Source organism: Gobius niger (assembly GCF_951799975.1).
Source record: "Gobius niger genome assembly, chromosome: 6".
Taxonomy (NCBI): Eukaryota; Metazoa; Chordata; class Actinopteri; order Gobiiformes; family Gobiidae; genus Gobius; species Gobius niger.
In genome coordinates this window covers 17,149,480-17,170,262 of record NC_136857.1, presented here as the reverse complement: position 1 = coordinate 17,170,262, position 20,783 = coordinate 17,149,480, and the positions used below count along the sequence as shown (strand labels likewise).

The window sequence follows — 20,783 nt, the reverse complement described above, 5'->3', positions numbered from 1 at the left end:
AATGTACATTGCAATAAACCATTATCTTACATTTATCAAGTGCAAAAACTGCCAACCACCACACATTAACAGAGTACATATTGTTCTTTGTATTGCATACACTGCGATTATCACAAGGGACAAACTTCAACATTTTACAACAGCTTTGAGATCATAGAGCTCCCTTATTTTATAAGCGTTTTGATTGTTCTCTGAGACTTACTCTGCTCACAAAAAGTTACTTTGTTTTTGATCAAGTTTTGAAATGTGTGGAATGGTAGGGAAATATCTGTCACTGACTGTGTGCACAAATATTACTGTACTGTACATGTAGCAGTTATCCACTCAAATGTGTTAATGAATGAGTTCAATTAAAATATAAGGTTTATAGTTAGACATATTGTTGTATACTCTTGCTTTAGTTCATGTAAAACAGATTTTAATGGACAAACATTTGCTTTGGATTCCTTTTCCCTTTTCCTGTATTTACTGTTTTGGTTTCTTGCCTCCAACTGCTGTGATTGAAGATATGATATTTTTTTTCAGTGTTGAAAGAACAAGGCCATAAAATGACTTTTATGATCTGTCCACTTATGTTAGTGAATTACACAAACCCTCAGTGTGTCGCTGTATCTTAGGCCTACAAATACTTCTAAATACATTTGTTATTGTAGTTGTAGAGGTACTCACAATACGTTTGTAAGTTTTGTCTATAACTGAGGTTTTATGCTAGAGAATGCCATGTACAATATGAGTGATATTTTGAAATGTGTTGCAGTATGTGCATAAAATAACTATACTATAATAAAAATGATTTTACAGTAGCAAAATGTAGTCTGTCAGTGATTACGCTTGACATGGTTAAGTGTTGCAACAAGGTTTAAAAAAAACAAAAACACATAAATGAATTTGTCGTTGTTTAAAAACAGTTTAGACTTGTACCATTTTAATTCTGGTTTACATCTCGGACAGAGCTGGTGAATTTAGTTTAGTATTACATTTTTCACCTAATTTTATTCCTTGATATGGCTGTGTTGTTTCTTATTTAGATCGTATATACATTAATAACAGATGTTATCTTGAAAGTTTCATTTGCTCTGGTACTTGGGTTGATAATGTTTGAGTACATGCACTGACCTCCAAAGTCATGAATCTTTTAACTATTATGAAGTTCCAGGAGAGATAAAAAAAAAAAAAATGAAACAATATGCTATTTCCAAGGTTGGCTGGCTTGCTCTTGTACTTTTTTCAATGCTGATAAGACCTTCATTATGGCCTCAGCCAAAGTTCAAATGCTTTTTGTTCATGTGGGAGAGTCTGTTCCATAGTGGGAGAGAGTTTGACCGTTGACCTTTTCTTTTTTTCCCCTCTAAAAACAACTTGCTGAAGGCATTAGTCACACAGAGCTGTCAGGATGAGGAAACGCTGGATGGGTCTCAGAGTCAAGCTGCCTGTTTTTATATTTGTCACACAAGGCATTTTTCTTGGCCTCTTTGCAACTTTTGTTACCTATGATGACCAAGCCAATGCTATATTTCAAACCAACAGGACGGACCCAATGGATAATGCAGTGTACAAAGACTATCCATTCTTTGCAGATATTCAAGTGATGATATTTCTGGGGTTTGGCTGCCTTTTGTCATTCTTCCGTCTCTATGGCTTTGGGGGAATGGTTTTCAACTTCCTCACTGCTACCTTTACTATCCAGTGGGCTATTTTGGTGCAAGGTTACTTTCAATTCAGCCAAAATGGTCATATCCACCTTGGTGTGATAAATCTGATCAACGCAGAATTTGCCTGTGCTGTTGTTTTAATATCCTTTGGGGCAGTACTGGGAAAAACTAGCCCTTTACAGCTACTAATCATGGCATTATTAGAAGTGCCAGTATTTGGTGCCACTGAATGGTTTGTTCTCAAGTATTTACGGATAAACGACGCCGGTGGATCCATTTTGATTCACCTGTTTTCATGCTATTTTGGTTTAGGGGTAACATTTGTTTTGTACAGACCTCAGTTGAACAAAGGGCATGCAAAGGAAAACACAAGCTATCATTCTGACATACTGTCTGTCATGGGGACGTTGTTTTTGTGGGTATTTTGGCCCTCTTTTAACTCAGCTCTGACTTATAAAGGCGATGACCAGCACAGAGCCATTCTCCACACTTTCATTGGACTATGCGCCTCAACTCTTACAGCTTTTGCACTGTCGTTTCTGTTGAACAAAAAGGGTAAATTGACAATGGCGGATGTTCAGAATGTTACACTTGCCGGTGGGGTGACCGTGGGGGCAACAGTGGACATGATGATTTCTCCTGCAGCCGCCTATGCATTGGGAATGGCCGGTGCGACAGCTTGCATGCTTGGTTACAAATATTTAACCCCTTTTCTTGCACAACGCTGTCGGATCCAGGATCAATGTGGCATCCACAACCTGCACGGCCTCACCGGACTCATCTCGTGCGCAGCTGGGATTTGCGCCATCCTTTGGGCCACTGAGGAGGTCTATGGCCCAAGCCTGTATGAGATTTTTATGCACAGAGCTCCTGTGGCAGACGACCCAAAACTAGTAGAGCTTCAGCAATTGGTGCCTGGTTTAGCACCTGGTTTAGGGAGGACTGCGCAAGAACAAGCGCTTTTCCAGGCTGCCGCTGTTGGACTGACCATTGGGGTGGCCGTCATGGGAGGTGTCTTCACTGGATTCGTCCTGAGGCTACCATTTCTCTCTGCTCCTTCAGATGAGTTTTGTTTTGATGATGAGCTGTTTTTTAATGTTCCCCATGATTATGACGCACCACTCCAAAGGATTAGGTTTACAACAGAGTTTACAGCAGCATAAAGAATGTAGGCGAAATAAAAATGTAGCCTAAATAAAACACATTTGCACAAAAGCTGTGGAAGTGGTAGATTCATTATGATTATGATTATGATTATGATTATGATTATGATTATTATTATTATTATCTCAGCATTTGAGCTGGTTCGTTCACCAGGGGCCAACCAGGTCCCTCAGGTTTGGTGATCTTGGAGCCCTTCTTCTTCTTCTTCTTCTTCTTCTTCTTCTTCTTCTTCTTCTTCTTCTTCTTCTTCTTCTTCTTCTTCTTCTTCTTCTTCTTCTTCTTCTTCTTCTTCTTCTTCTTCTTCTTCTTCTTCTTCTTCTTCTTCTTCTTCTTCTTCTTCTTCTTCTTCTTCTTCTTCTTCTTCTTCTTCTTCTTCTTATTATTATTATTATTATTATTATTATTATTATTGTCACTATTATTGTCATTATTAATCTTATTGTTAATAATATTATTATTATATTTATTATTATTATATTAGCCTGAACTCCCCAAATGGATTGCTGCAGATCCGGAGCCGAGACAAATCTACCGTGAAAAGCGAATCCACCGTGATAGTGCGCCCTCTGCTGGCAAAGACAGATATACGACGGTATTTAGCTCATGTTTTACAGTTGTATCGTTGGGATTATTTTGTGTAATTTAGAATGTGTTGACATGTAACTTAGTTTAGGCTACATGTACTATTATTTGGGTTATTTTATGAAATTAAAATTATATGTTTTACTCCTTTCATTGTAGGACAGTGCCTTCATTTGTTCATTTGTTGAACAAGGAACAGAGACAATATTTTGGAACAAAATCACATTTTTATTGTGGTAACGGCCATTGCTGTAATCAGTAAAGAAAGGAGAGAAATCATAGGGTTAATAATGTTAGCTTGCAGATGCAATAACAAAGTAAAAAATAGCCTAACATTTGTACCGTCAGGATCTTCCCTGTTTCCTAAATTCAGTAGCATCTTTCTGTCAACTTCACTAAAACAAAAGATTATTGACATCAGTGTTGACACTGATGTCAATAATGTGTAAAAATCAAATGTTGTAATTCTGGGCTAATAATAATAATAATAATAATAATAATAATAATAATAATAATAATAATAATAATAATAATAATAATAATAATAATAATAATAATAATAATAATAATAATAATAATAATAATAATAATAATACAGTCAAAACTAGTCTGGAATGACATATACATGCAACAATGTGACATTGATAATGGTGCCATAACTTTTTATTTTTATTTTATTTGTCCTTTATTTATCCAGGATAAAACTCGTTGAGATTAAAAATCTCAAGAGTGTCCAGGCCAAGATTCTTTAATATTAAAATATGCAATAATTTGCCACAGAAAGTAAAAGGTACCCTTAATACATAATTATGAATAAATTATATATTTACTTTACAGCCTGCAATTGCATTTTTTGGGTAGCATGTAATTGGGATTATTTATTGTTTTTACTCATTTACAACTAGCATAAACGCTATCTCAAGCAGAAAAGTAATGTGTCATCTTATCTTTATCAAACAACATTAATGGGTCATGTTAGCTTTATCAAACAACAGAAGCATAAGCTCCGGGTCTGCAGCATTGACAGTATATTTAGAAGCTATCCCCTACTCGACTAAACAGACAACGGGTTACCTGCCTGCACGCAAGTGGATGATCCAGTAGGTGGCGCATGTGTACAGTCAAACGCCTGCACTGCCGCAGTCTGGAAGAAGACGACGCCGAAGAAGAAAGACTACATTCTACCAAGCGACGTCCATCACGGGCAGAGCCACATGCTACACTACAAAGGATTCCATAAACCGGACCATTTTTCACTTATCTATAGGTTCTTCTGCTTTGCAACTAAACGTGACCGTCCTTATCTCTCCGGCAGAGTCCGTTCCGCCTGAATTTTACTCGTACAAGCGTCGCCCTATCCGAAGGTAAGACCACTGTTCGCGTATCGCAAAATATTGCCGAGGCGGAAGGATTGCTAGCAGGCCATCTTGCGAATCCAGTCTGTTTTTTGTTTGTTTGTATTTTTACTATTTCAATCACCCTACTACGTATGAGGCCCAAGTTATCTCCCTTTAACGCGCACACATGCACGTATTGTTACTACGTTTAAATACGTACAGCGTCGGTGCATTGGCGAAATAATCTATTTTGATACGTAGGATGCTAACGCAGGCTAGCAACAGAGTAGACAACATGGCCAACTTCCTATATCACACAGTTTAGGATTTTGCGCAGGGTATTGTATTTTATTTTGTCATCCCCTGTCACACTCATAGTTACACTACAAAGAATACTTTTAAATCATTGATTAACTTTGTTGGCAACTTAATCAACCATTTACCACTACAGTGTTTCGTATTACGAGTGATCTTTTATCACTAAGAGACATCTCAGAGGTACATGATCAAGGGCTAGATACTATTGTATAGCAACAGTGTTGCAATAACATGCTGGGTTATGGTTTCGATATAGTAAATTTCTCACCAAAATAACTTTGATATTTTAAAACATGTTCCGCCAACAGTGAGCGCCAAGTGCCTATTTATCTACCTGATCTGAAATGTGTCTTTTCTGCCTTTTAGGATAAAAATGGCTGATGATTTTGATGTGGAGGCCATGCTGGAAGCTCCCTACAGAAAGGTGGGTTTCTGAACACAGTCAGGGCCTGTTTGAGAAATTTTCTGTCATTTTAATTATGTTAATGCTGTTGTGACAAAGTTAACTTGTTTGTTGTGTGGTTTGATTGAGTTTTATTCAATGGTAATACAGACTTATAAATAAATCAACATCTATCTCTCTTTATAGACTTCCCTAATGATATCTCACCTCTACTCCCATGAATTCATCTTTGATACCACTGTGAACTGTGAAAAAAAGGAAGGTAGTTATTGTGCCTATACCGATGTACTGTGGTTCATCTTAGGACAAAACAGATCTAGAACATGCAGTCCCTGAACGGTTTTAATAGGTGAATACCAATGGTTTATAGGCCCATGTCCAGCAAAAGAAGCAGTATTCAAATTTACATCAGTGTTTATTAAATAAGTTAGAAAGCTAAACAGCCTAACCGTTAGAGTACTTATTATATACAATGATTAAAAGCTACAAAAGAACACCTTGTAGACCAGGAATTGAGGCAGTTTATTTTGGATTAATTTCTTAATGTAAACATGAATACTGCTTCTTTGCCATATAAGATGTGCTGTAATTCAGCATCTTTGTTTTTTTATATATATATATTCATTTTTGCTTTGCATGCTATAACCAATAGAGTATATACAAAATGCTATATCTAGCTCAACTATTGAAATAACGTTTGGCATAAAAAGATACACATTAGTAATTCATGGATAAATTATTGGATTCATTCTTTTTTATTTATTTATTTTTCTTGGGCGTCACTATTACTAAGAAGTGTGAATCCCTGTTTGCTTCAGGGCAAGATGTGTGACAGAGGTGGCATCGAGGTCATACAGTCCAAGAACGAAAGTGGGTGAAGATCTCTGGACTGACTCCAACCACACAGGATCTCTTTTAGAGGCTGTGGGCCGCGTGGCCTTGTGATTAGGCACTTTTAGATGCATTGGTACGATCCTATAGTGAGAGTGAAGATGACCAATATTCTCCACTGTGTCTACTCAGCTAATGTTGGACTTCACCTTTCCCTTTGACCATTAACTACTGAACCCCTGTAAAAGAAACTGAGGATTAGGGATTGGGAGCTATGGGGATGTGGATGGACAATGTCCAGGCATAACAATAGTTGTTTAGTATTATTATTAATTGAATATATTTTGCATTTTCTCTTGTCCCACCCCACCCCCTTTACCATCACGTCATGCAATGTTTCACCTACGTCACCTGATGTTCTTCTATCGACCTTAGGATGAGTACAAGTCCTCTCATACAAACGGACATGAAGACCATAGTAAGAAGTAAGTTGAATTGAAGAATCATTTAAGCGTCCCCTTTTTTACTGTGGTAAAAGTAATTGTACCTGTTAAAAATCAGGAAAAAGCGGAGTCGCAGCCGCAGTCCGGCCTCTCGTAAGAGACGGAGCCGGAGTCGGGAACGGAAAAAGAAGAAGAGTCGGAGCCGAGATCGCAAACGCAGCCGCAGTAAGGAGCGTCATCGCAGCCGCTCAAAGAGCAGGGAGAGGTCCGGAAGATATAAAGGACGCAAAAGCCCGATGTAAGTCAGTCGGTACTTTGTATATAGATGCATATATAACACTTCCAGTGATCAAACAAAAATGAACCTAATTTGTTCTGGTCTGGTTCAATTTCAGACGCAAACCCTCAAAAAGCCGCAGTCCCGTCATCAAAAGGGAAAAGAGTCCAATAAGGTGATGGCAGTAATTTTGTCAGACACAATGTGCTGCTTATGGGCATCAAAAATAAATGTAAACTTAAGATGAACACTATCCTTAACACTATCCTTAAACTATTACAGGCAACCTCTTGATAATCTAACCCCAGCAGAGAGGGATGCGCGCACCGTCTTCTGCATGCAGCTGGCTGCGAGAATCCGGGCTCGAGATCTGGAAGACTTCTTTTCAGCTGTTGGCAAAGTGCGTTGGTGATGCAAGTTTTTACCATGTTTTGAAATCAACTTATTTTAATGAATTGTTTTTGTTTGTAGGTCAGGGATGTAAGAATAATCTCTGACAGAAATTCAAGGAGGTCGAAGGGCATTGCCTACATAGAGTTTGTAGAAACATCTTCTGTGCCACTCGCCATTGGACTTACTGGACAAAGACTGTTGGGAGTCCCCATTATTGTGCAGGCATCACAGGTACGTGTGGGATGTTTTAAGGTCATATGTCACACATAAGGAACTTCATGATTGTATGATTATGTGCTACTCAGGCGGAGAAAAACAGAGCCGCAGCAGCTGCTTGTAACCTGCAGAGGGGCAGCATGGGTCCGATGCGGCTATATGTGGGATCGTTGCACTTCAACATCACTGAGGAGATGCTCCGGGGGATCTTTGAGCCTTTTGGGAGGGTCAGTCAAGGCTTTTACAGAGTTTGTGTCTTGTATGTGCTGCTATTAAACGCATGAAACTGATCTCCCGCAGATTGAATCAATACAGCTATTGATGGACAGTGAGACGGGAAGATCAAAAGGATATGGATTCATTTCTGTAAGTCAGAGATTTCTTGATTTTTCTTTTTTTAAATTATTGACTAATATTTGTAAACCTTTGTGGTAAATAGTTTGCAGATGCAGAGTGCGCCAAAAAGGCCCTGGAGCAGTTAAATGGTTTTGAGCTTGCCGGACGTCCGATGAAGGTGGGACATGTAACGGAGCGCTCAGACTATTCAATGGCCAGCTCATTTCTGGACAACGATGAACTTGAAAGAACTGGTATTGACCTCGGCACCACAGGACGATTGCAGCTCATGGCTCGACTTGCGGAAGGTTTGTCTTTTTATCTATAAATTTAATACAAACTGTTCACACACCAGTCACACACTTTTACTTTCTGTTCATAAGCGTCCTGGACCTGGCTCACAGCAAATCATTTACTCCGAAAGGACAACAAAAAGTTTGTTAGTAAAGTTTGTAAGTTGGAATGAGATGGTTGCATTTCATTTTAAACATGTATGTTACATGTCTAAGCTCCCATGACTTGCTAAACTAAAGATACGTTAAGATTATACAGTCCTACACGTGCAAGCAACATATAATAAACATCTCTCAGATACACTATGCACTAAGTATTTACAGTGAGGTAGGATGTCGTAAATGCAGTTGAGCACAGACTCTAGTAGTTAAATGGAATAACTTTCTGTGACTCCAAGTGCAACAGTGTGGCAGTAAAAGTCCATTGTATCTGACCAGCACATTGTGAACTAAGTGGAAGGGAATACAGCAAGGTGATTCTGGAGAGCATCCTCCTCTCTGACTCCACCTTCAGCTCTTCCCTGTAATGACAGACGTTCCTGATTTTATTGAGTCTGTTGATGTCCGTCACCCACAGCTGCCCCAGCAGATAAACATGTACGTGATGGCACTGGCCACCACAGACTTGTGGAACATCTTAAACAGCAGATGTTAAGGGCCTCAGCCTCCTCAGGAAATAGAGGTGGCTTTTGTCCTTCTTGTTGGGGCTGAACGATTTTGCCAAAAATCAATATTGCGATTTCTTTCAATCAACATTGCGATTTTAACTGAGACAATGTTATTGCTCATTAAATATTTACAACTGACTTATTAAAGTAGCAAAAGCAGACGGTGCATCGCACGTCGCCGCCGTCTCGCGTTGCTACATTCACTTCTATGGGCCACGGCCATCGCCGACTTGGGACCAAATTGCGAGTCTCTGTAATATCACGCTAAAATTGCAAATGCAATTAATCGTTCAGCCCTACTTCCTGTAAACTGCATCGTTAGCCGGCATGTTTGTTTTTGAACAAACTATGCCTTGTCCAGATTAATCAATCATGTTCATAGGAGCTTGCAAAAGTGATGCCAGGTCACAGACTGGTCATCTTTGTATGAAATAGAAAAAGTGTGTAGTCTGGTAAACCAAACAAGGTTGAACACTAACTTTTTCCTTCAAAACTGCTCAACAGGAACTGGTCTAAAGATCCCACCTGCAGCTCAGCAAGCTCTACAGATGACGGGGTCTGTGCAGTTTGGGAACATGTCTACTGCCGGTAGGAGCCACATTTTCTGGCTTTAACTTCAACTTGTACACATAACATTGTAATTGATACATTTGTATTTTTAGGCGTTCCACCTCCGGCTCAAGCTTTGAACCTGCCATCTCAGCCCATCGCCACACATTGTCTTCAGCTGTCAAACCTTTTCAACCCACAAGCGTACGAACACATTTAAAACATGTGTGAGCTCAACAGTCCCGATCACCTCTGGGTTCCGGAAATATATTTCCCATTCATTTGTCGGATTCCCCAAAAAGAAAAAGGGCATGTTTGGGGATGGGTGGGGGTAGGGTAGTTGCCAGAGAAAGAGAATAGAAAATAGAATATAATTTTCAAGATTTATTGGAAACTTGATGAATTAAAGTTTGATCTTGGATCATTAGCCGCCATCACATGCGTTATGAACTCTGGATTTTATTATTTTGAAATTCCCACACCAATTATTCCTACAAAATGTACGTCTGGAAGCCAGAAATGGGGGGCTGTTGAGCTTCATTGCTCAATGTAACAATCAGCTGTGAAGTAATGCTGAATTTCTTGCAGTGAAAAGGATCCAAATTGGGCGAATGAGATTCAAGATGATGTCATTGAGGAGTGCAACAAACATGGCGGTGTTGTTCACATTTACGTGGACAGAAACTCTCCACAAGTAAGTCTTAAGGCAAACCTGGTGGCTAACGGCATCACCTTATAATTCAATTAACTGTGCAAAAAAGTATTATTGTATTTTCCGGACTATAAGTTGATCCAGAGTATAAGACGCACCAGCCAAAAAATGCCTATTGAAGAAAATAAACGGCTGAATAGGCGAAAAGACAAGACGCCACTATATAACAACGATAATAAAAAATAAGCACACAGTAACTTTGAAAGGACTTGACTGGTAGCGATTGAGTTGTATAGGGCTACACAAGATATTGCTTATAGGGCTCCAGACTAATTTTTATTTTAGTAGCGGTGGTGCTATCAACTTTTTCATTTGGTCGCACAGACAATATGTTGGTCGCACAGGCTCGGGACACAATATCAAAATTCACCATTTTAATAAATTAAAACCAGGACAGTTATAAACATTTTCAAAATCACTAATAATTGATCTTAGTAATGATTAAAATAATGTTAAAACTTTTTAAAATTGAGTTTTTCATATTAATAAGTGATTTTATATAATTTTTTTGCATTGTTCTGCTTTTATTTTGTGTTTTCAATCCATTCTTATTCATCTTCCTTGACAATTGTTTCTCTTTCTTTCCAAAGCTGCAATATCACTGTCACTTGCAGGATATTCACTAAAAAAATTATGTATTACTGCCAATTAAGACGTATTAATCACAGTTAAAAAGTACCCGTTTTAGCCAAAAGTAAATGAAAATGAAATACAGGAGCTGAATCTGCTGAGGGAGAGGGCGGGCCATAACAGCAGATGTTAGCTTTGCGTTAGCTTTCTGTTAGCTTTACGTTTGCGCTCTAAAACAAGGAGGAGATCAGAGCGAGCTCAGGTAGGAACATAAACCGCTAAGCTCCTTCTGCTCCTGTCTCCTCCTCTCCAGTCGCTCTCGCTTCTCTGGTGCGCGTGGTTCTCTCTGACCTGCGCTCGTGAGCTCGCCGCTCGGCTGCAGTGGTACCGCCCCAAAAGCCGAACACAAAAGTGAAAATAGATACTTCCTTGGGGAATAAACTGTCGGAAAGTGCGTATTGGCAGATAGTAATAGAAGGTTAATTCATTTTGGGACACGTGTTTTCTGTTACTGTCTGTCCGAGGGACAGGTGAAATACAAACAGGGAGAGCGGGGCACTTGCCCGGACAAAACGTTTAGCCTAAACTACCAGCTGACTTCTTGAAGAATAGTAGAAGCTTGGGTGTGTGCGTGTTTGTGCAGTGTGTGTGTTCTCAGAGAAGTGCTCTGGAGATGCTTTATAACGTTGTTTGTAGCACTCCTCATAAAGCCTATCAGACTTTCTTTTTTTTGCTCGCACAGGTGCTACCACTTTTTTTTTTTTACTCGCACATTCTCTAAAAATAGTCGCATATGGGAGCATTTTGGACGCAGTCTAGAGCCCTGATTAATATCAATATCGTATGTTGGCATATGCAATGTCCATACTGCAAAGATGTGGAGCAATTTCACTGTTTTATTACATTAATTTCTCGCTTGTAAGTGCCATGTCGAACCAGTCAGGCGAGACCGTCAGTGCTCACCGCTGAAGGTACCTTTTTGGTAAAGCTATTGGCCTGTGCAGCCTCAGGTTTTATGTTAAAGAGGGGGTATTATGCTTTTTTCAATCACATAGCACCAGTCTATCACACTACAATGATGACGAAACCTTCTGTTGGTCTGTAAATGCAGTAAATTAGAATAACTGCCTTGTATAAAATTGCTCTCTCAAAATGGCTGTAGTGAATGTCTTGAAATAGGCCTCTGTCTCTTTAATAACCTCTGACTCTTTCCGACACGCCCCCTCCACATGCTGTCTGTGGCATCAGTGGGGAGGGGGTTCTGCTGAGGAGCAGTGGTTGGTTACTCGGCTGGTGACGACAGGTCGGAGGCGTCTCCAGGAGGTGGGGGCGTTCCTAGGAGGACTCAGGCAAACCTATCCCTAAAATGGCTGCCATCAGAGTTTTTACAGATTACTCAAAAATACGTGAATGTGCCATGGCAACACATGGCATGTTTTTAATGAGGGATTGACATAATAACATGATGTAAAGCTTGAAAAAGTCGATTTTGCATAATACCCCCCCTTTAAGTAGCACGAATAGCGAGGGAAATGAGCGAGGGCTATAACAGTGAGCAACTACATGACAACACAACAAACCTCCATGTTTAGAGCAACACTTACTTTACTGGTGAAGACTGATAATGTTAGGCCAACTAACATGTATGTGGCAAGACATTGGCTCAATCAGTTCATGTTATACATTTTTGTTTTTCAGGGTAATGTATATGTCAAATGCCCTTCAATTCCTGCTGCAATGGCGACTGTAAATGCACTTCACGGACGCTGGTTTGCAGGTTTGTACCAAGCTTTTGATCAACGACCAGTTTTTATTTTGAGTAAATAATTTTATACTTTCATTCTAGGTAAAATGATCACTGCTGCATACGTCCCTCTTCCTACCTACCACAATCTTTTTCCTGATTCGGTGACTTCAACGGTCCTCCTGATGCCCTCCCGTCGATAAAGAGAAGAGAGAAGAGATCCGCTATTAAAATGTACATACCTCTGTTTGAGAGAGCAGTCATTAGTGTGTTAAAACTATGCCTCGGTTTTTATTCAGCTTTGCATTTTGTGATTTGTCTTTTTTTTTTCTTCAATTTGACCTGTTTCGTTTAGATGCAGTTTGTAAAAAGTGAGGCCATAAATGCCAAAAATAAATTTGCTTTAAATTATTTTGTCTCTTTTGCAAACGCTTCCTTGATTATCAACCGGATCATGGGTTTTAGTGTTTTGTGGGGCTTTGTCAAACTAACCGCCCTACTAGAGCTTTACTCCGCCCACATTCAATACTTGAAATATGCACCTAGGGAGGAGTTTCCTGTGGAGCTGGGGACATGCGGGGGGCGGGGTGAGGCTGGATGACGTCAGGTATTGCTGTCACGTTCCTGCTGAGCCCAATGATTCAAAGGTATATATTTTTTAACCACTAGATGGCGTCAAATAGACGGGTTTGCCTCATTTGGGGGTTGCTTAAAGGCGCATTATAGATGTTATGTGGGGAAAAACTTTATATGTAGCCTTGGTGATCAGTTGTATGGGTGGTTACTTTCCGTCAAATTGGTCTCCATGATGCTCCAGGAATTATTAGTTTCTGGTATGGTTTCACTGCTGACTGACCTCACCATAAAACCAACATAAGTGATCCTGGATTGTTTTGAGGCCAACGTGAAGGAGCCATGGGGGTGAAACTAAAAGATTAATCGACGACTGATCGATTAATTACTTACACTATTTCCATAATAGATTTATCCTTTCTGGTATAGTCATTGAGAATAAGACTTGTGTAAAAATGCATGCTTTTTCTTACGTGGATAAAACAAACTTTCTAATTAGATTTTTGTGCTCGATTATTCCTGCTTGTGAATTCTCTAAGTTTTGAGATATCAAACAAGAAACTTTCTCATCTGCTTTCACAACCCAACGATTAATAGTAAAAATGTTCAGATTAAATCGATTACCAAAATAATCGTTAAAGCCACACATGTTAACCACCCATACAGCCAAAAGGTCCATGAAGCACAAATATCAAGGTGTTTTTCCCCTGCATAAAAGTCCCATAATGCACCTTGAAACTAGACATTGCGTTATAAATGGGTTTTGTTACATGGGTTCTACAAGGTTTACTCAAAGACATGGCACATGCAACAGATTCTTGCTTTTTAAACTTTATTCTAACAAAAGTTTGTGGAACAACAAAACAAATAACATTTCTAATTCAGACCCACAAGTAACATGTTTTTTTTCTTTCTTTACTTTGTTTTTGTTCCCCTTGTTCACTTGTAATGGCTGTATGTCTGTAGAAAAAAAACATCTAAATTATCATGCAGTTAAGTTTTGAGACATGCTTTTTCAAAACGATTTACTTTTCGAAGTGTAGCATCTACTTCTTAGGAGATAGTTCTTTAGCTTGGTGAGCCTTAAGAACAGCAATTGCCTCATCCACCTAAATGAAGTCAAACAAATTACTGATCATGGCAAAGAACAAAGTCCCACTGTGGATGATAATCATTACCTTTGCATGAAGCAACTCCGGAGACTCGAGCATGTGTAACAGTTCAGAGTTGTCAATTTCCAGTAGCATGCCAGTGATTTTTCCTGCCAGGCTTGGATGAAGAGCGACGATCATTGGGTACAGTCGCTCACCTAAGCATTCCACATTTATTTCACTCACTGCCAAGTCATGTGGAGCCGAGTTATAGCTAAACCTGATCTCTCTTTTGAAATTGTTTCAAAACATTTTGGATTCATGTCAATGTGTAACGGTAAAACAAACAAAAAAAACTGTTACAAGAAGAAAATCTAGAGCATACAGATTTTTTTTCCAATGGCACTTTTCTGTTTTCAATAGAACTCTTCTATAGTGAACTGGTTTATTGTTATTGTGGCACAGCGGTTAGCACTTGCGCCTCATAGAAGATCCAGAGTTTGATCCCCAGACGGATGGGGGCTCTGTGTGGAGTTTGTTCTCCCCGTGCCTAAGTAGGTATTCTCTGGTGTGCGGTGGCACAGATTATCAGCCTCCCCTCCGTCAGTCTACCCCAAAGGTGGGGTACAATAGTAGCTGATCACCACCGAGTATGGTGTGAATTAATGACTATAGTGTGGCACTTTGAGAAACTTAGTAACACAGGCTTGAAAAGCACGATACAAGTGTAAGCCATTATAAGTATTATTATACCTAGAAGCTGTTTTTGATCCATTAGAGGAGCAGACGCCAACATTGTGGCATCTAGAGGCTCCTGAACACACGCATGAACCCCTGGCTTCATCATAGGCTTCCCCTACAGCAGGGCAAAGCCAACATTAATATTTTGCAGAAGTTGTGATTGTATATTCAAATTTACTTCAGATCAAACTGAAGTCATTTATTACCTGTAGGCGCGTCACGGGTACCACTTGTGGGTTTCTCACTCCAGAAGAATACTTATATTGGTTATTCCTGCCAACACCCAAGTCTCGCACTCCCACAGTCTGGGTCCCAATATTGTCTAGAGATCACAAATATTTAACAAGATGATAGGCTAATTAAAGGGGGGAAAACATGAGGCACATACTTGTTTTCTGTGTCCCAGAAATAACGTGTGGCACTTGGGTGGAGGCTTGTTTAACTGTAGCAATAGAACCACGACGTGGACCAGCATTAAACTGAGGTGAATAGTGCCCTATAAATACAATAAAATTTGGATTCGAATTTTACTTCAAATATTTACATGACAGAACTCACCCTGTGGTTTAGGCGGTTGCCCAGCCCAGCGAGGCAAAGGTCTGATGTTATTCACAGCAGTGTGGTTGTAGAAGGATCGAGGCGGTGGCTACAAGACGGAAATGGAAAGAATGAAAATATGTCTAAATGTGCTACTTGTGCAGATAATGGCACATTTTTTTTATTCTCTATCCTAGTATTTTACACAGCATGGTTCCCCACCTGTGGTACAGTCATGTAGTATCCGGCCTGCTGGTAAGAGTCTATCAAGGGGCTCGGCATGGACCTCATAGATGCAATCCTCTGCATGTATTTATTCGTCAGGATGGCTTTTCGTTCCTCTCTACGCTGAGCTAGAGCTACATACAGAGGTTTTGTGGCAATGATTCTCCCGTTCATTTCCGTCACAGCTTTTGTTGCTTCCTCTGGTGATGAGAAACACACAAACCCAAAACCTTTGCTCTGGGACCCATCTGTCATAACCTGCAACAATTTAAACATGGGTCATTATGATAAAGAAACAAACTTTTCAAATCTACAAAGACAACTAAAAAAATAGAAACATGCTATGCCGGTTCCAGAAGTACATAAAGATGTATGGCATGGGTAGGCAACGTCAGACCCGGGGGCCAAATTCGGCCCTCCAGCATAAAACCTTTGGCCCCCCCAAGAGAATTTTGAAGAAACATTTATTCATAAATCAGAGACCAAATACTTGAAAAGGACTCTAAAATGTGAACATTTCCCAGCAAAACACTGCATTAGGTCATATCTTATGTGCAAATCTTAAATTTGTAGAAAAAAAAGTGCTTTACTTTGGGCTACAATTGTGAGTTTCGGCCCTTGGCGTTTTGGAAATGAAGAAAATCGGCCCTCAATGACACAAACTTGCCTACCCGATGTAACGAGTAGACATCAAATAGGCCAATTATGCAGGACATGAACGGTTAAACGTGGAATCTATGGACTTGCATGCAGATTTGCATGTAGTGTATTCCATTGGAAATCATGGAAATATCTAAGTGGGTGAAAATTAATCTCCAGCTTTGGATCAGATAAACAGGGACTGTGAAGGCGTAGGTTGTACAGTGGGAGGAAAAAGTGAGTACACTGCGTGGAATTTCTTACATTTCTGCCTTAATTTGTCAAGAAATGTGGTCTGATCTTTATTAAAATCACAAGAATTATTAGAATAGAATTAGAACTGTTTGCTTGAACTAATACCACCCAAACATTTACATTTTATATTTCTATTGGCCATAACATGTAAACATTCACAGGAGTACACCGCCTGAATCTCACTGAACTGCAGCTGTTTTGTAAAGAGGAATGGTCCAACTGCTTTTCTGTAGTTGCAGATTAGAGGATGAATCTTGGACCATTCCTCTTTACAGAACTGTTGTAGTTCAGTGAGATTCAGGGGGTTTACTTACTTATTCCTCCCTCTCCTGTGAATGTTTACATGTTATGGCCAAAAGAAACATGACAAAATGTAAATGTTTGGGTGGTATTAGTCCAAGCAGACACCATTTACACATTCTTGTGATTCTAATAAAGATCAGACCACATTTAGTGACCAATTTAGGCAGAAATGTAAGAAATTCCACACAATGTACTCACTTTTTCCTCCCCTGTACATCGCCTGTGATCAAATATCTATAATGGTTTCTGAACACTCAGCCTTTTGTCAGTTACACACTTTTGCACTGGTGATGGTGCCATAAGGCGCAAACTCCTTCCTGAGTCTTTCATCATCAATAGTGTCATCCAGATTCTTCACATAAAGATTCACGCCCTTACAAGAAACGGACATGGTGAGTATTTACACAGTACATAATACATTGTGCAGTGGGGCTGTAAGTCGCACCTGGTAGCGCTGAATACGATCATGCTTGATCTGGTCAAATTTTCGTTTAAGTTCTCCCTGCCGCTCCAGTCTCTTCTGAGCGCGACCTACATAAACAACTCTACCATTCATTTCCTTTCCATTCATCTCATCAACAGCCTGGGCATCACAAGAACAAAATGAATGCCAGCACCTGTAGGAAAGTTTAAATCATTTCACACTTACCTTAAGAGCGTCCTCGTAATTGGCATAGTTCACAAATCCAAAACCACGTGACGCACCCTTCTCATCCCTCATCACACGCACACTCAGGGTCTTCCCTATCAACAAATAAACTTCCTAATACAAAATAATGTAATTTGACATCAAATGGGAAGAAAACTCACCAAATACTGAAAAAGTCTCCATCAGTTTCTCATCAGTAAAGTTGTCACCAAAGTTTTTCACATAAACATTAGTGAACTTCACAGTTTTTGTGCCACACTCCATTTCTCTTTCCTTGCGGGACTTAAAATGGCCAACAAAACTGCAGATCAAAACGAGCGTTGAAAATATCACATGGGTAATGTAATGTGCAAATAAAGACCATACAGAAAAGACAAACACATGAAATAAAAGCATGGCTAGCCATACGGCTTTGAAAGTCAATCTGTATTGCTTCATGGAGGTTAGATTTCCTCTGATGCATTCTCACCAAACCAGTCACAGCCAGGGAGCAAAGATTGCGTTATGTTTTCTTTCTTCTTTTAACTCTATTATCAAGATTATGGTCACATAAACACAATGTGTTATTTGCCAACGTGCTTTTTTCTGTTTCTGACCTGGACATGTCTTCAATCTGGAAAAGTCTAAACTACAAGCTGTCGCTGGTCGTAGAGAAGCAAAACAGGCGCATGCCACATTCTTCGCTCATAAGTCTCAACTCAAACAGAAAAAGAACAAACCTATCCATGGCTCCTGCATTTTCTGACCTAACCCTGGGAACCTGACAAGAGCCTGCCACAAATGGGGTCTTTGAGATGAAAATGCCAGATCCCAGACTGAAAGTCCCTTTACTGTGCAAAAAAGACGAGAAGTCACCTACAGCAATCACCATAGAAATCACAATACAATATTGTGGCGATGACTGAACTGAAATACCTAGACTTTGGACAACCAGTAAAAAAACTAATCGAGGACTTACACTTTTCGATCATTTAGCAGCATCCCATTCATAGTTTCTATAGCTCTGTTCGCAGCTTCCTGTGTTTCAAAATGGACAAACCCATAGCCTTTGGATCCTTTCTCATCACATACAACCTACAAAAGAACAAAATACAAAAAAGTCAAAGGAAAAGCAATTAAAACTCCAAAGTAGACAAACAACTAGAACTACAATGACCACAGCTAAAATAATTCACAGATTTAATTATGGTAAACATGAGTGAATCTTTTCCAACAGGAAGTGTGAGGACGAAATCAGTTTAATCACCCCCTCTTTAAAAAAGTTACGTTGTGGGCCCTTCACACTAAAGTGTGCGTAAACTGAATTACTGAATTCGTAATTTTGTATTTCATAATTTCTTGACATCATTTCAACTCTCAGGGTCCAAATAAGTTATGCACTTATGCAGAGGACATGGCATTTATTACTTACCAGCAAAATATGTTTTTCATAACCTACTAACCACTAAATTATCTCTTTTTCGTCGGGTTGGCATTCTACAGGATGATTTTAAATTCTGTAAAAGCAAGTTTAGAATTGATTGATTGCAATACTGGCTGCCCTTTTCCATCGATCCATACTGGTACATAAAATCACAAGAGTGTTAAAATGGACTAATGCCGTGGTCTATGTTTTTACTAACATTATTTTTTTAATAACTTTAAAAGCAGGTTGAAAAACAGTGATTAGAATAGAAGTCTTTGGCACTTTTTAGAGCGAAGGGCCAACATTGGGAGTTTATTTTCCAAGCGACTGTTTACTATGTGGTAAAAGTCAAAATGAAATGAAATGAATTTAAACCCGCCAAAATACGCCACCTGGGGATATTTCAATTTGCATGAAAAATGTATGGGTTATTAAAAAAAACTGTATAATAACAAAAACTTGGACGCTCAATTTTATATATTGTTATAATAACCAATTGAAGGGTTATCCGACTCCTACAGTGATAAGTAAAGGATTCCGTAATATTCACATAATTACTTGCCTTACAGGACAAAATATTTCCAAACGCGGAGAAGGTGTCGTACAGAGCTTTGTTGTCAATGGATTCATCCATATTTTTTATGAAAATGTTTCCGACTCCAGACTTCCTCAGTCCTGGATCACGCTGGGACCACATTATTCGGATTGGTCGACCCTTCAGGACGTCATAGTTCATTGTGTCCAGAGCACATTCAGCTAAAACAACAAAATGCAAATGAAGTCAGAAAAATAAATAAATAAATAAAACATAGAATTCTCCATAAATGACATCCGCTGCTCACCAATATCTCCCAAAAAGATGAACAGGAAAATGATACAATCCCTTCCTTAATTTTCATTATACTACTCCAGTGTCCCCTATCATTATAAGCATAAACAGACCAGTATGAAGGAGAGTGTGTTTGGTATGTGGTGATGGCGCAGATTTGCAGCCTCGCCTCTGTCGGTCTACCCCAGGGCCGCCTTTGGCTACAATACTACAGAGTGTGGAGTGAATGAATGATGACTACAGTGTGACACTTTGAGAAACATGGGCTTGTAAAGCGCAATACAAGTGTAAGCCGCTATGATTAATCAAACTTTTTTTTATGTGCCACATTTTGGAGTTATGATTATTTTAGCCTGTGTTTGTTTTTACCATCTGCTGGCTGTTGGAAGTTGATGTAGGCGTAGCCAAGTGATCGGCGAGTGATGATGTCCCTACAGACCCTGATGGAGGTGATGGGTCCAGCAGGAGAGAACTTCTGATACAACATGGCTTCGGTGACGTCTGGGTGCAGGTCTCCCACATACAGGGAGGCCAGTGGGTAGGCCAGTCCACCACTGTTCATCCTGTTTGATTCCACACCTTTATAGTAGTAATAAAAATTAAGAATTGCATTGGTCGACAGATAAAATCTAAAACATCTAAAACTAAATCCTAATCCAGAATTTTCAAAGTACATTTTACAGCTTTTTCAGTGACTTTGGCTGTTTTACTTTGTACGGACTAGGGCAATGTGTGTGTGTGTGTGTGTGTGTGTGTGTGTGTGTGTGTTTTTTTCCTTTTTTTTCTAACAAATCAACAATATCAAACAATTTCTTATAACTCTGGGTGAATACATGTGGATTTATATAGACATCGACATACTGCAATTTGATCTTTTCTAATGTACCGAAGTATTTTAGCAACGGGAGAAAGGGTGTGGTTGATGATTAACGCTAGTTAGCAACATGCTATGAGCGGCAGAGACGCTAACGTTAAGACAAGTACACCTACCTAACCCGATATTTTAACATTTGAGGTGTGCACAATGTATGAGACAGGTAAAACTGAA

General features: G+C 39.4%; 3 protein-coding genes across 3 annotated transcripts; 2 read left to right on the top strand and 1 right to left on the bottom strand.

Moving 5' to 3' along the window:
* Positions 1 to 1,393: 1,393 nt before the first annotated feature.
* rh50 (Rh50-like protein) lies at positions 1,394 to 2,815 on the top strand (the record flags this gene model as incomplete). Its single annotated transcript, XM_079558397.1, has 1 exon — positions 1,394 to 2,815. The coding sequence occupies one exon, from the start codon at positions 1,394 to 1,396 to the stop codon at positions 2,813 to 2,815; it is 1,422 nt and encodes a 473-aa protein (XP_079414523.1).
* A 1,739-nt stretch (positions 2,816 to 4,554) lies between these two features.
* On the top strand, positions 4,555 to 12,877 carry rbm39b (RNA binding motif protein 39b). The gene is made up of 15 exons (XM_079557791.1): positions 4,555 to 4,762; positions 5,420 to 5,477; positions 6,723 to 6,772; positions 6,849 to 7,028; positions 7,126 to 7,182; positions 7,290 to 7,407; positions 7,479 to 7,631; positions 7,706 to 7,843; positions 7,917 to 7,982; positions 8,056 to 8,260; positions 9,418 to 9,501; positions 9,576 to 9,666; positions 10,051 to 10,156; positions 12,443 to 12,521; positions 12,591 to 12,877. The coding sequence occupies exons 2-15, from the start codon at positions 5,427 to 5,429 to the stop codon at positions 12,689 to 12,691; spliced, it is 1,479 nt and encodes a 492-aa protein (XP_079413917.1). The 5' UTR covers positions 4,555 to 4,762; positions 5,420 to 5,426; the 3' UTR covers positions 12,692 to 12,877.
* Positions 12,878 to 13,945: 1,068 nt separating this feature from the next.
* On the bottom strand, positions 13,946 to 20,297 carry LOC306964563 (embryonic polyadenylate-binding protein-like; the record flags this gene model as incomplete). Its single annotated transcript, XM_079558628.1, has 15 exons — positions 13,946 to 14,021; positions 14,091 to 14,170; positions 14,240 to 14,370; positions 14,906 to 15,008; positions 15,100 to 15,215; positions 15,282 to 15,389; positions 15,452 to 15,539; positions 15,653 to 15,913; positions 17,130 to 17,225; positions 17,298 to 17,435; positions 17,502 to 17,596; positions 17,663 to 17,802; positions 18,460 to 18,575; positions 19,469 to 19,662; positions 20,105 to 20,297. The coding sequence occupies 14 exons, from the start codon at positions 20,295 to 20,297 to the stop codon at positions 14,108 to 14,110; spliced, it is 1,842 nt and encodes a 613-aa protein (XP_079414754.1). The 3' UTR covers positions 13,946 to 14,021; positions 14,091 to 14,107.
* Positions 20,298 to 20,783: the final 486 nt, after the last annotated feature.

Coding starts and splice junctions, on each gene's coding strand:
- rbm39b (XM_079557791.1), top strand. CDS start 5,427: ATGGCTGATGATTTTGATGTGGAGGCCATGCTGGAAGCTCCCTACAGA. Junction 7,183..7,289: donor AGGGAAAAGAGTCCAATAAG/GTGATGGCAGTA, acceptor AAACTATTACAG/GCAACCTCTTGATAATCTAA. Junction 12,522..12,590: donor TCACGGACGCTGGTTTGCAG/GTTTGTACCAAG, acceptor CTTTCATTCTAG/GTAAAATGATCACTGCTGCA.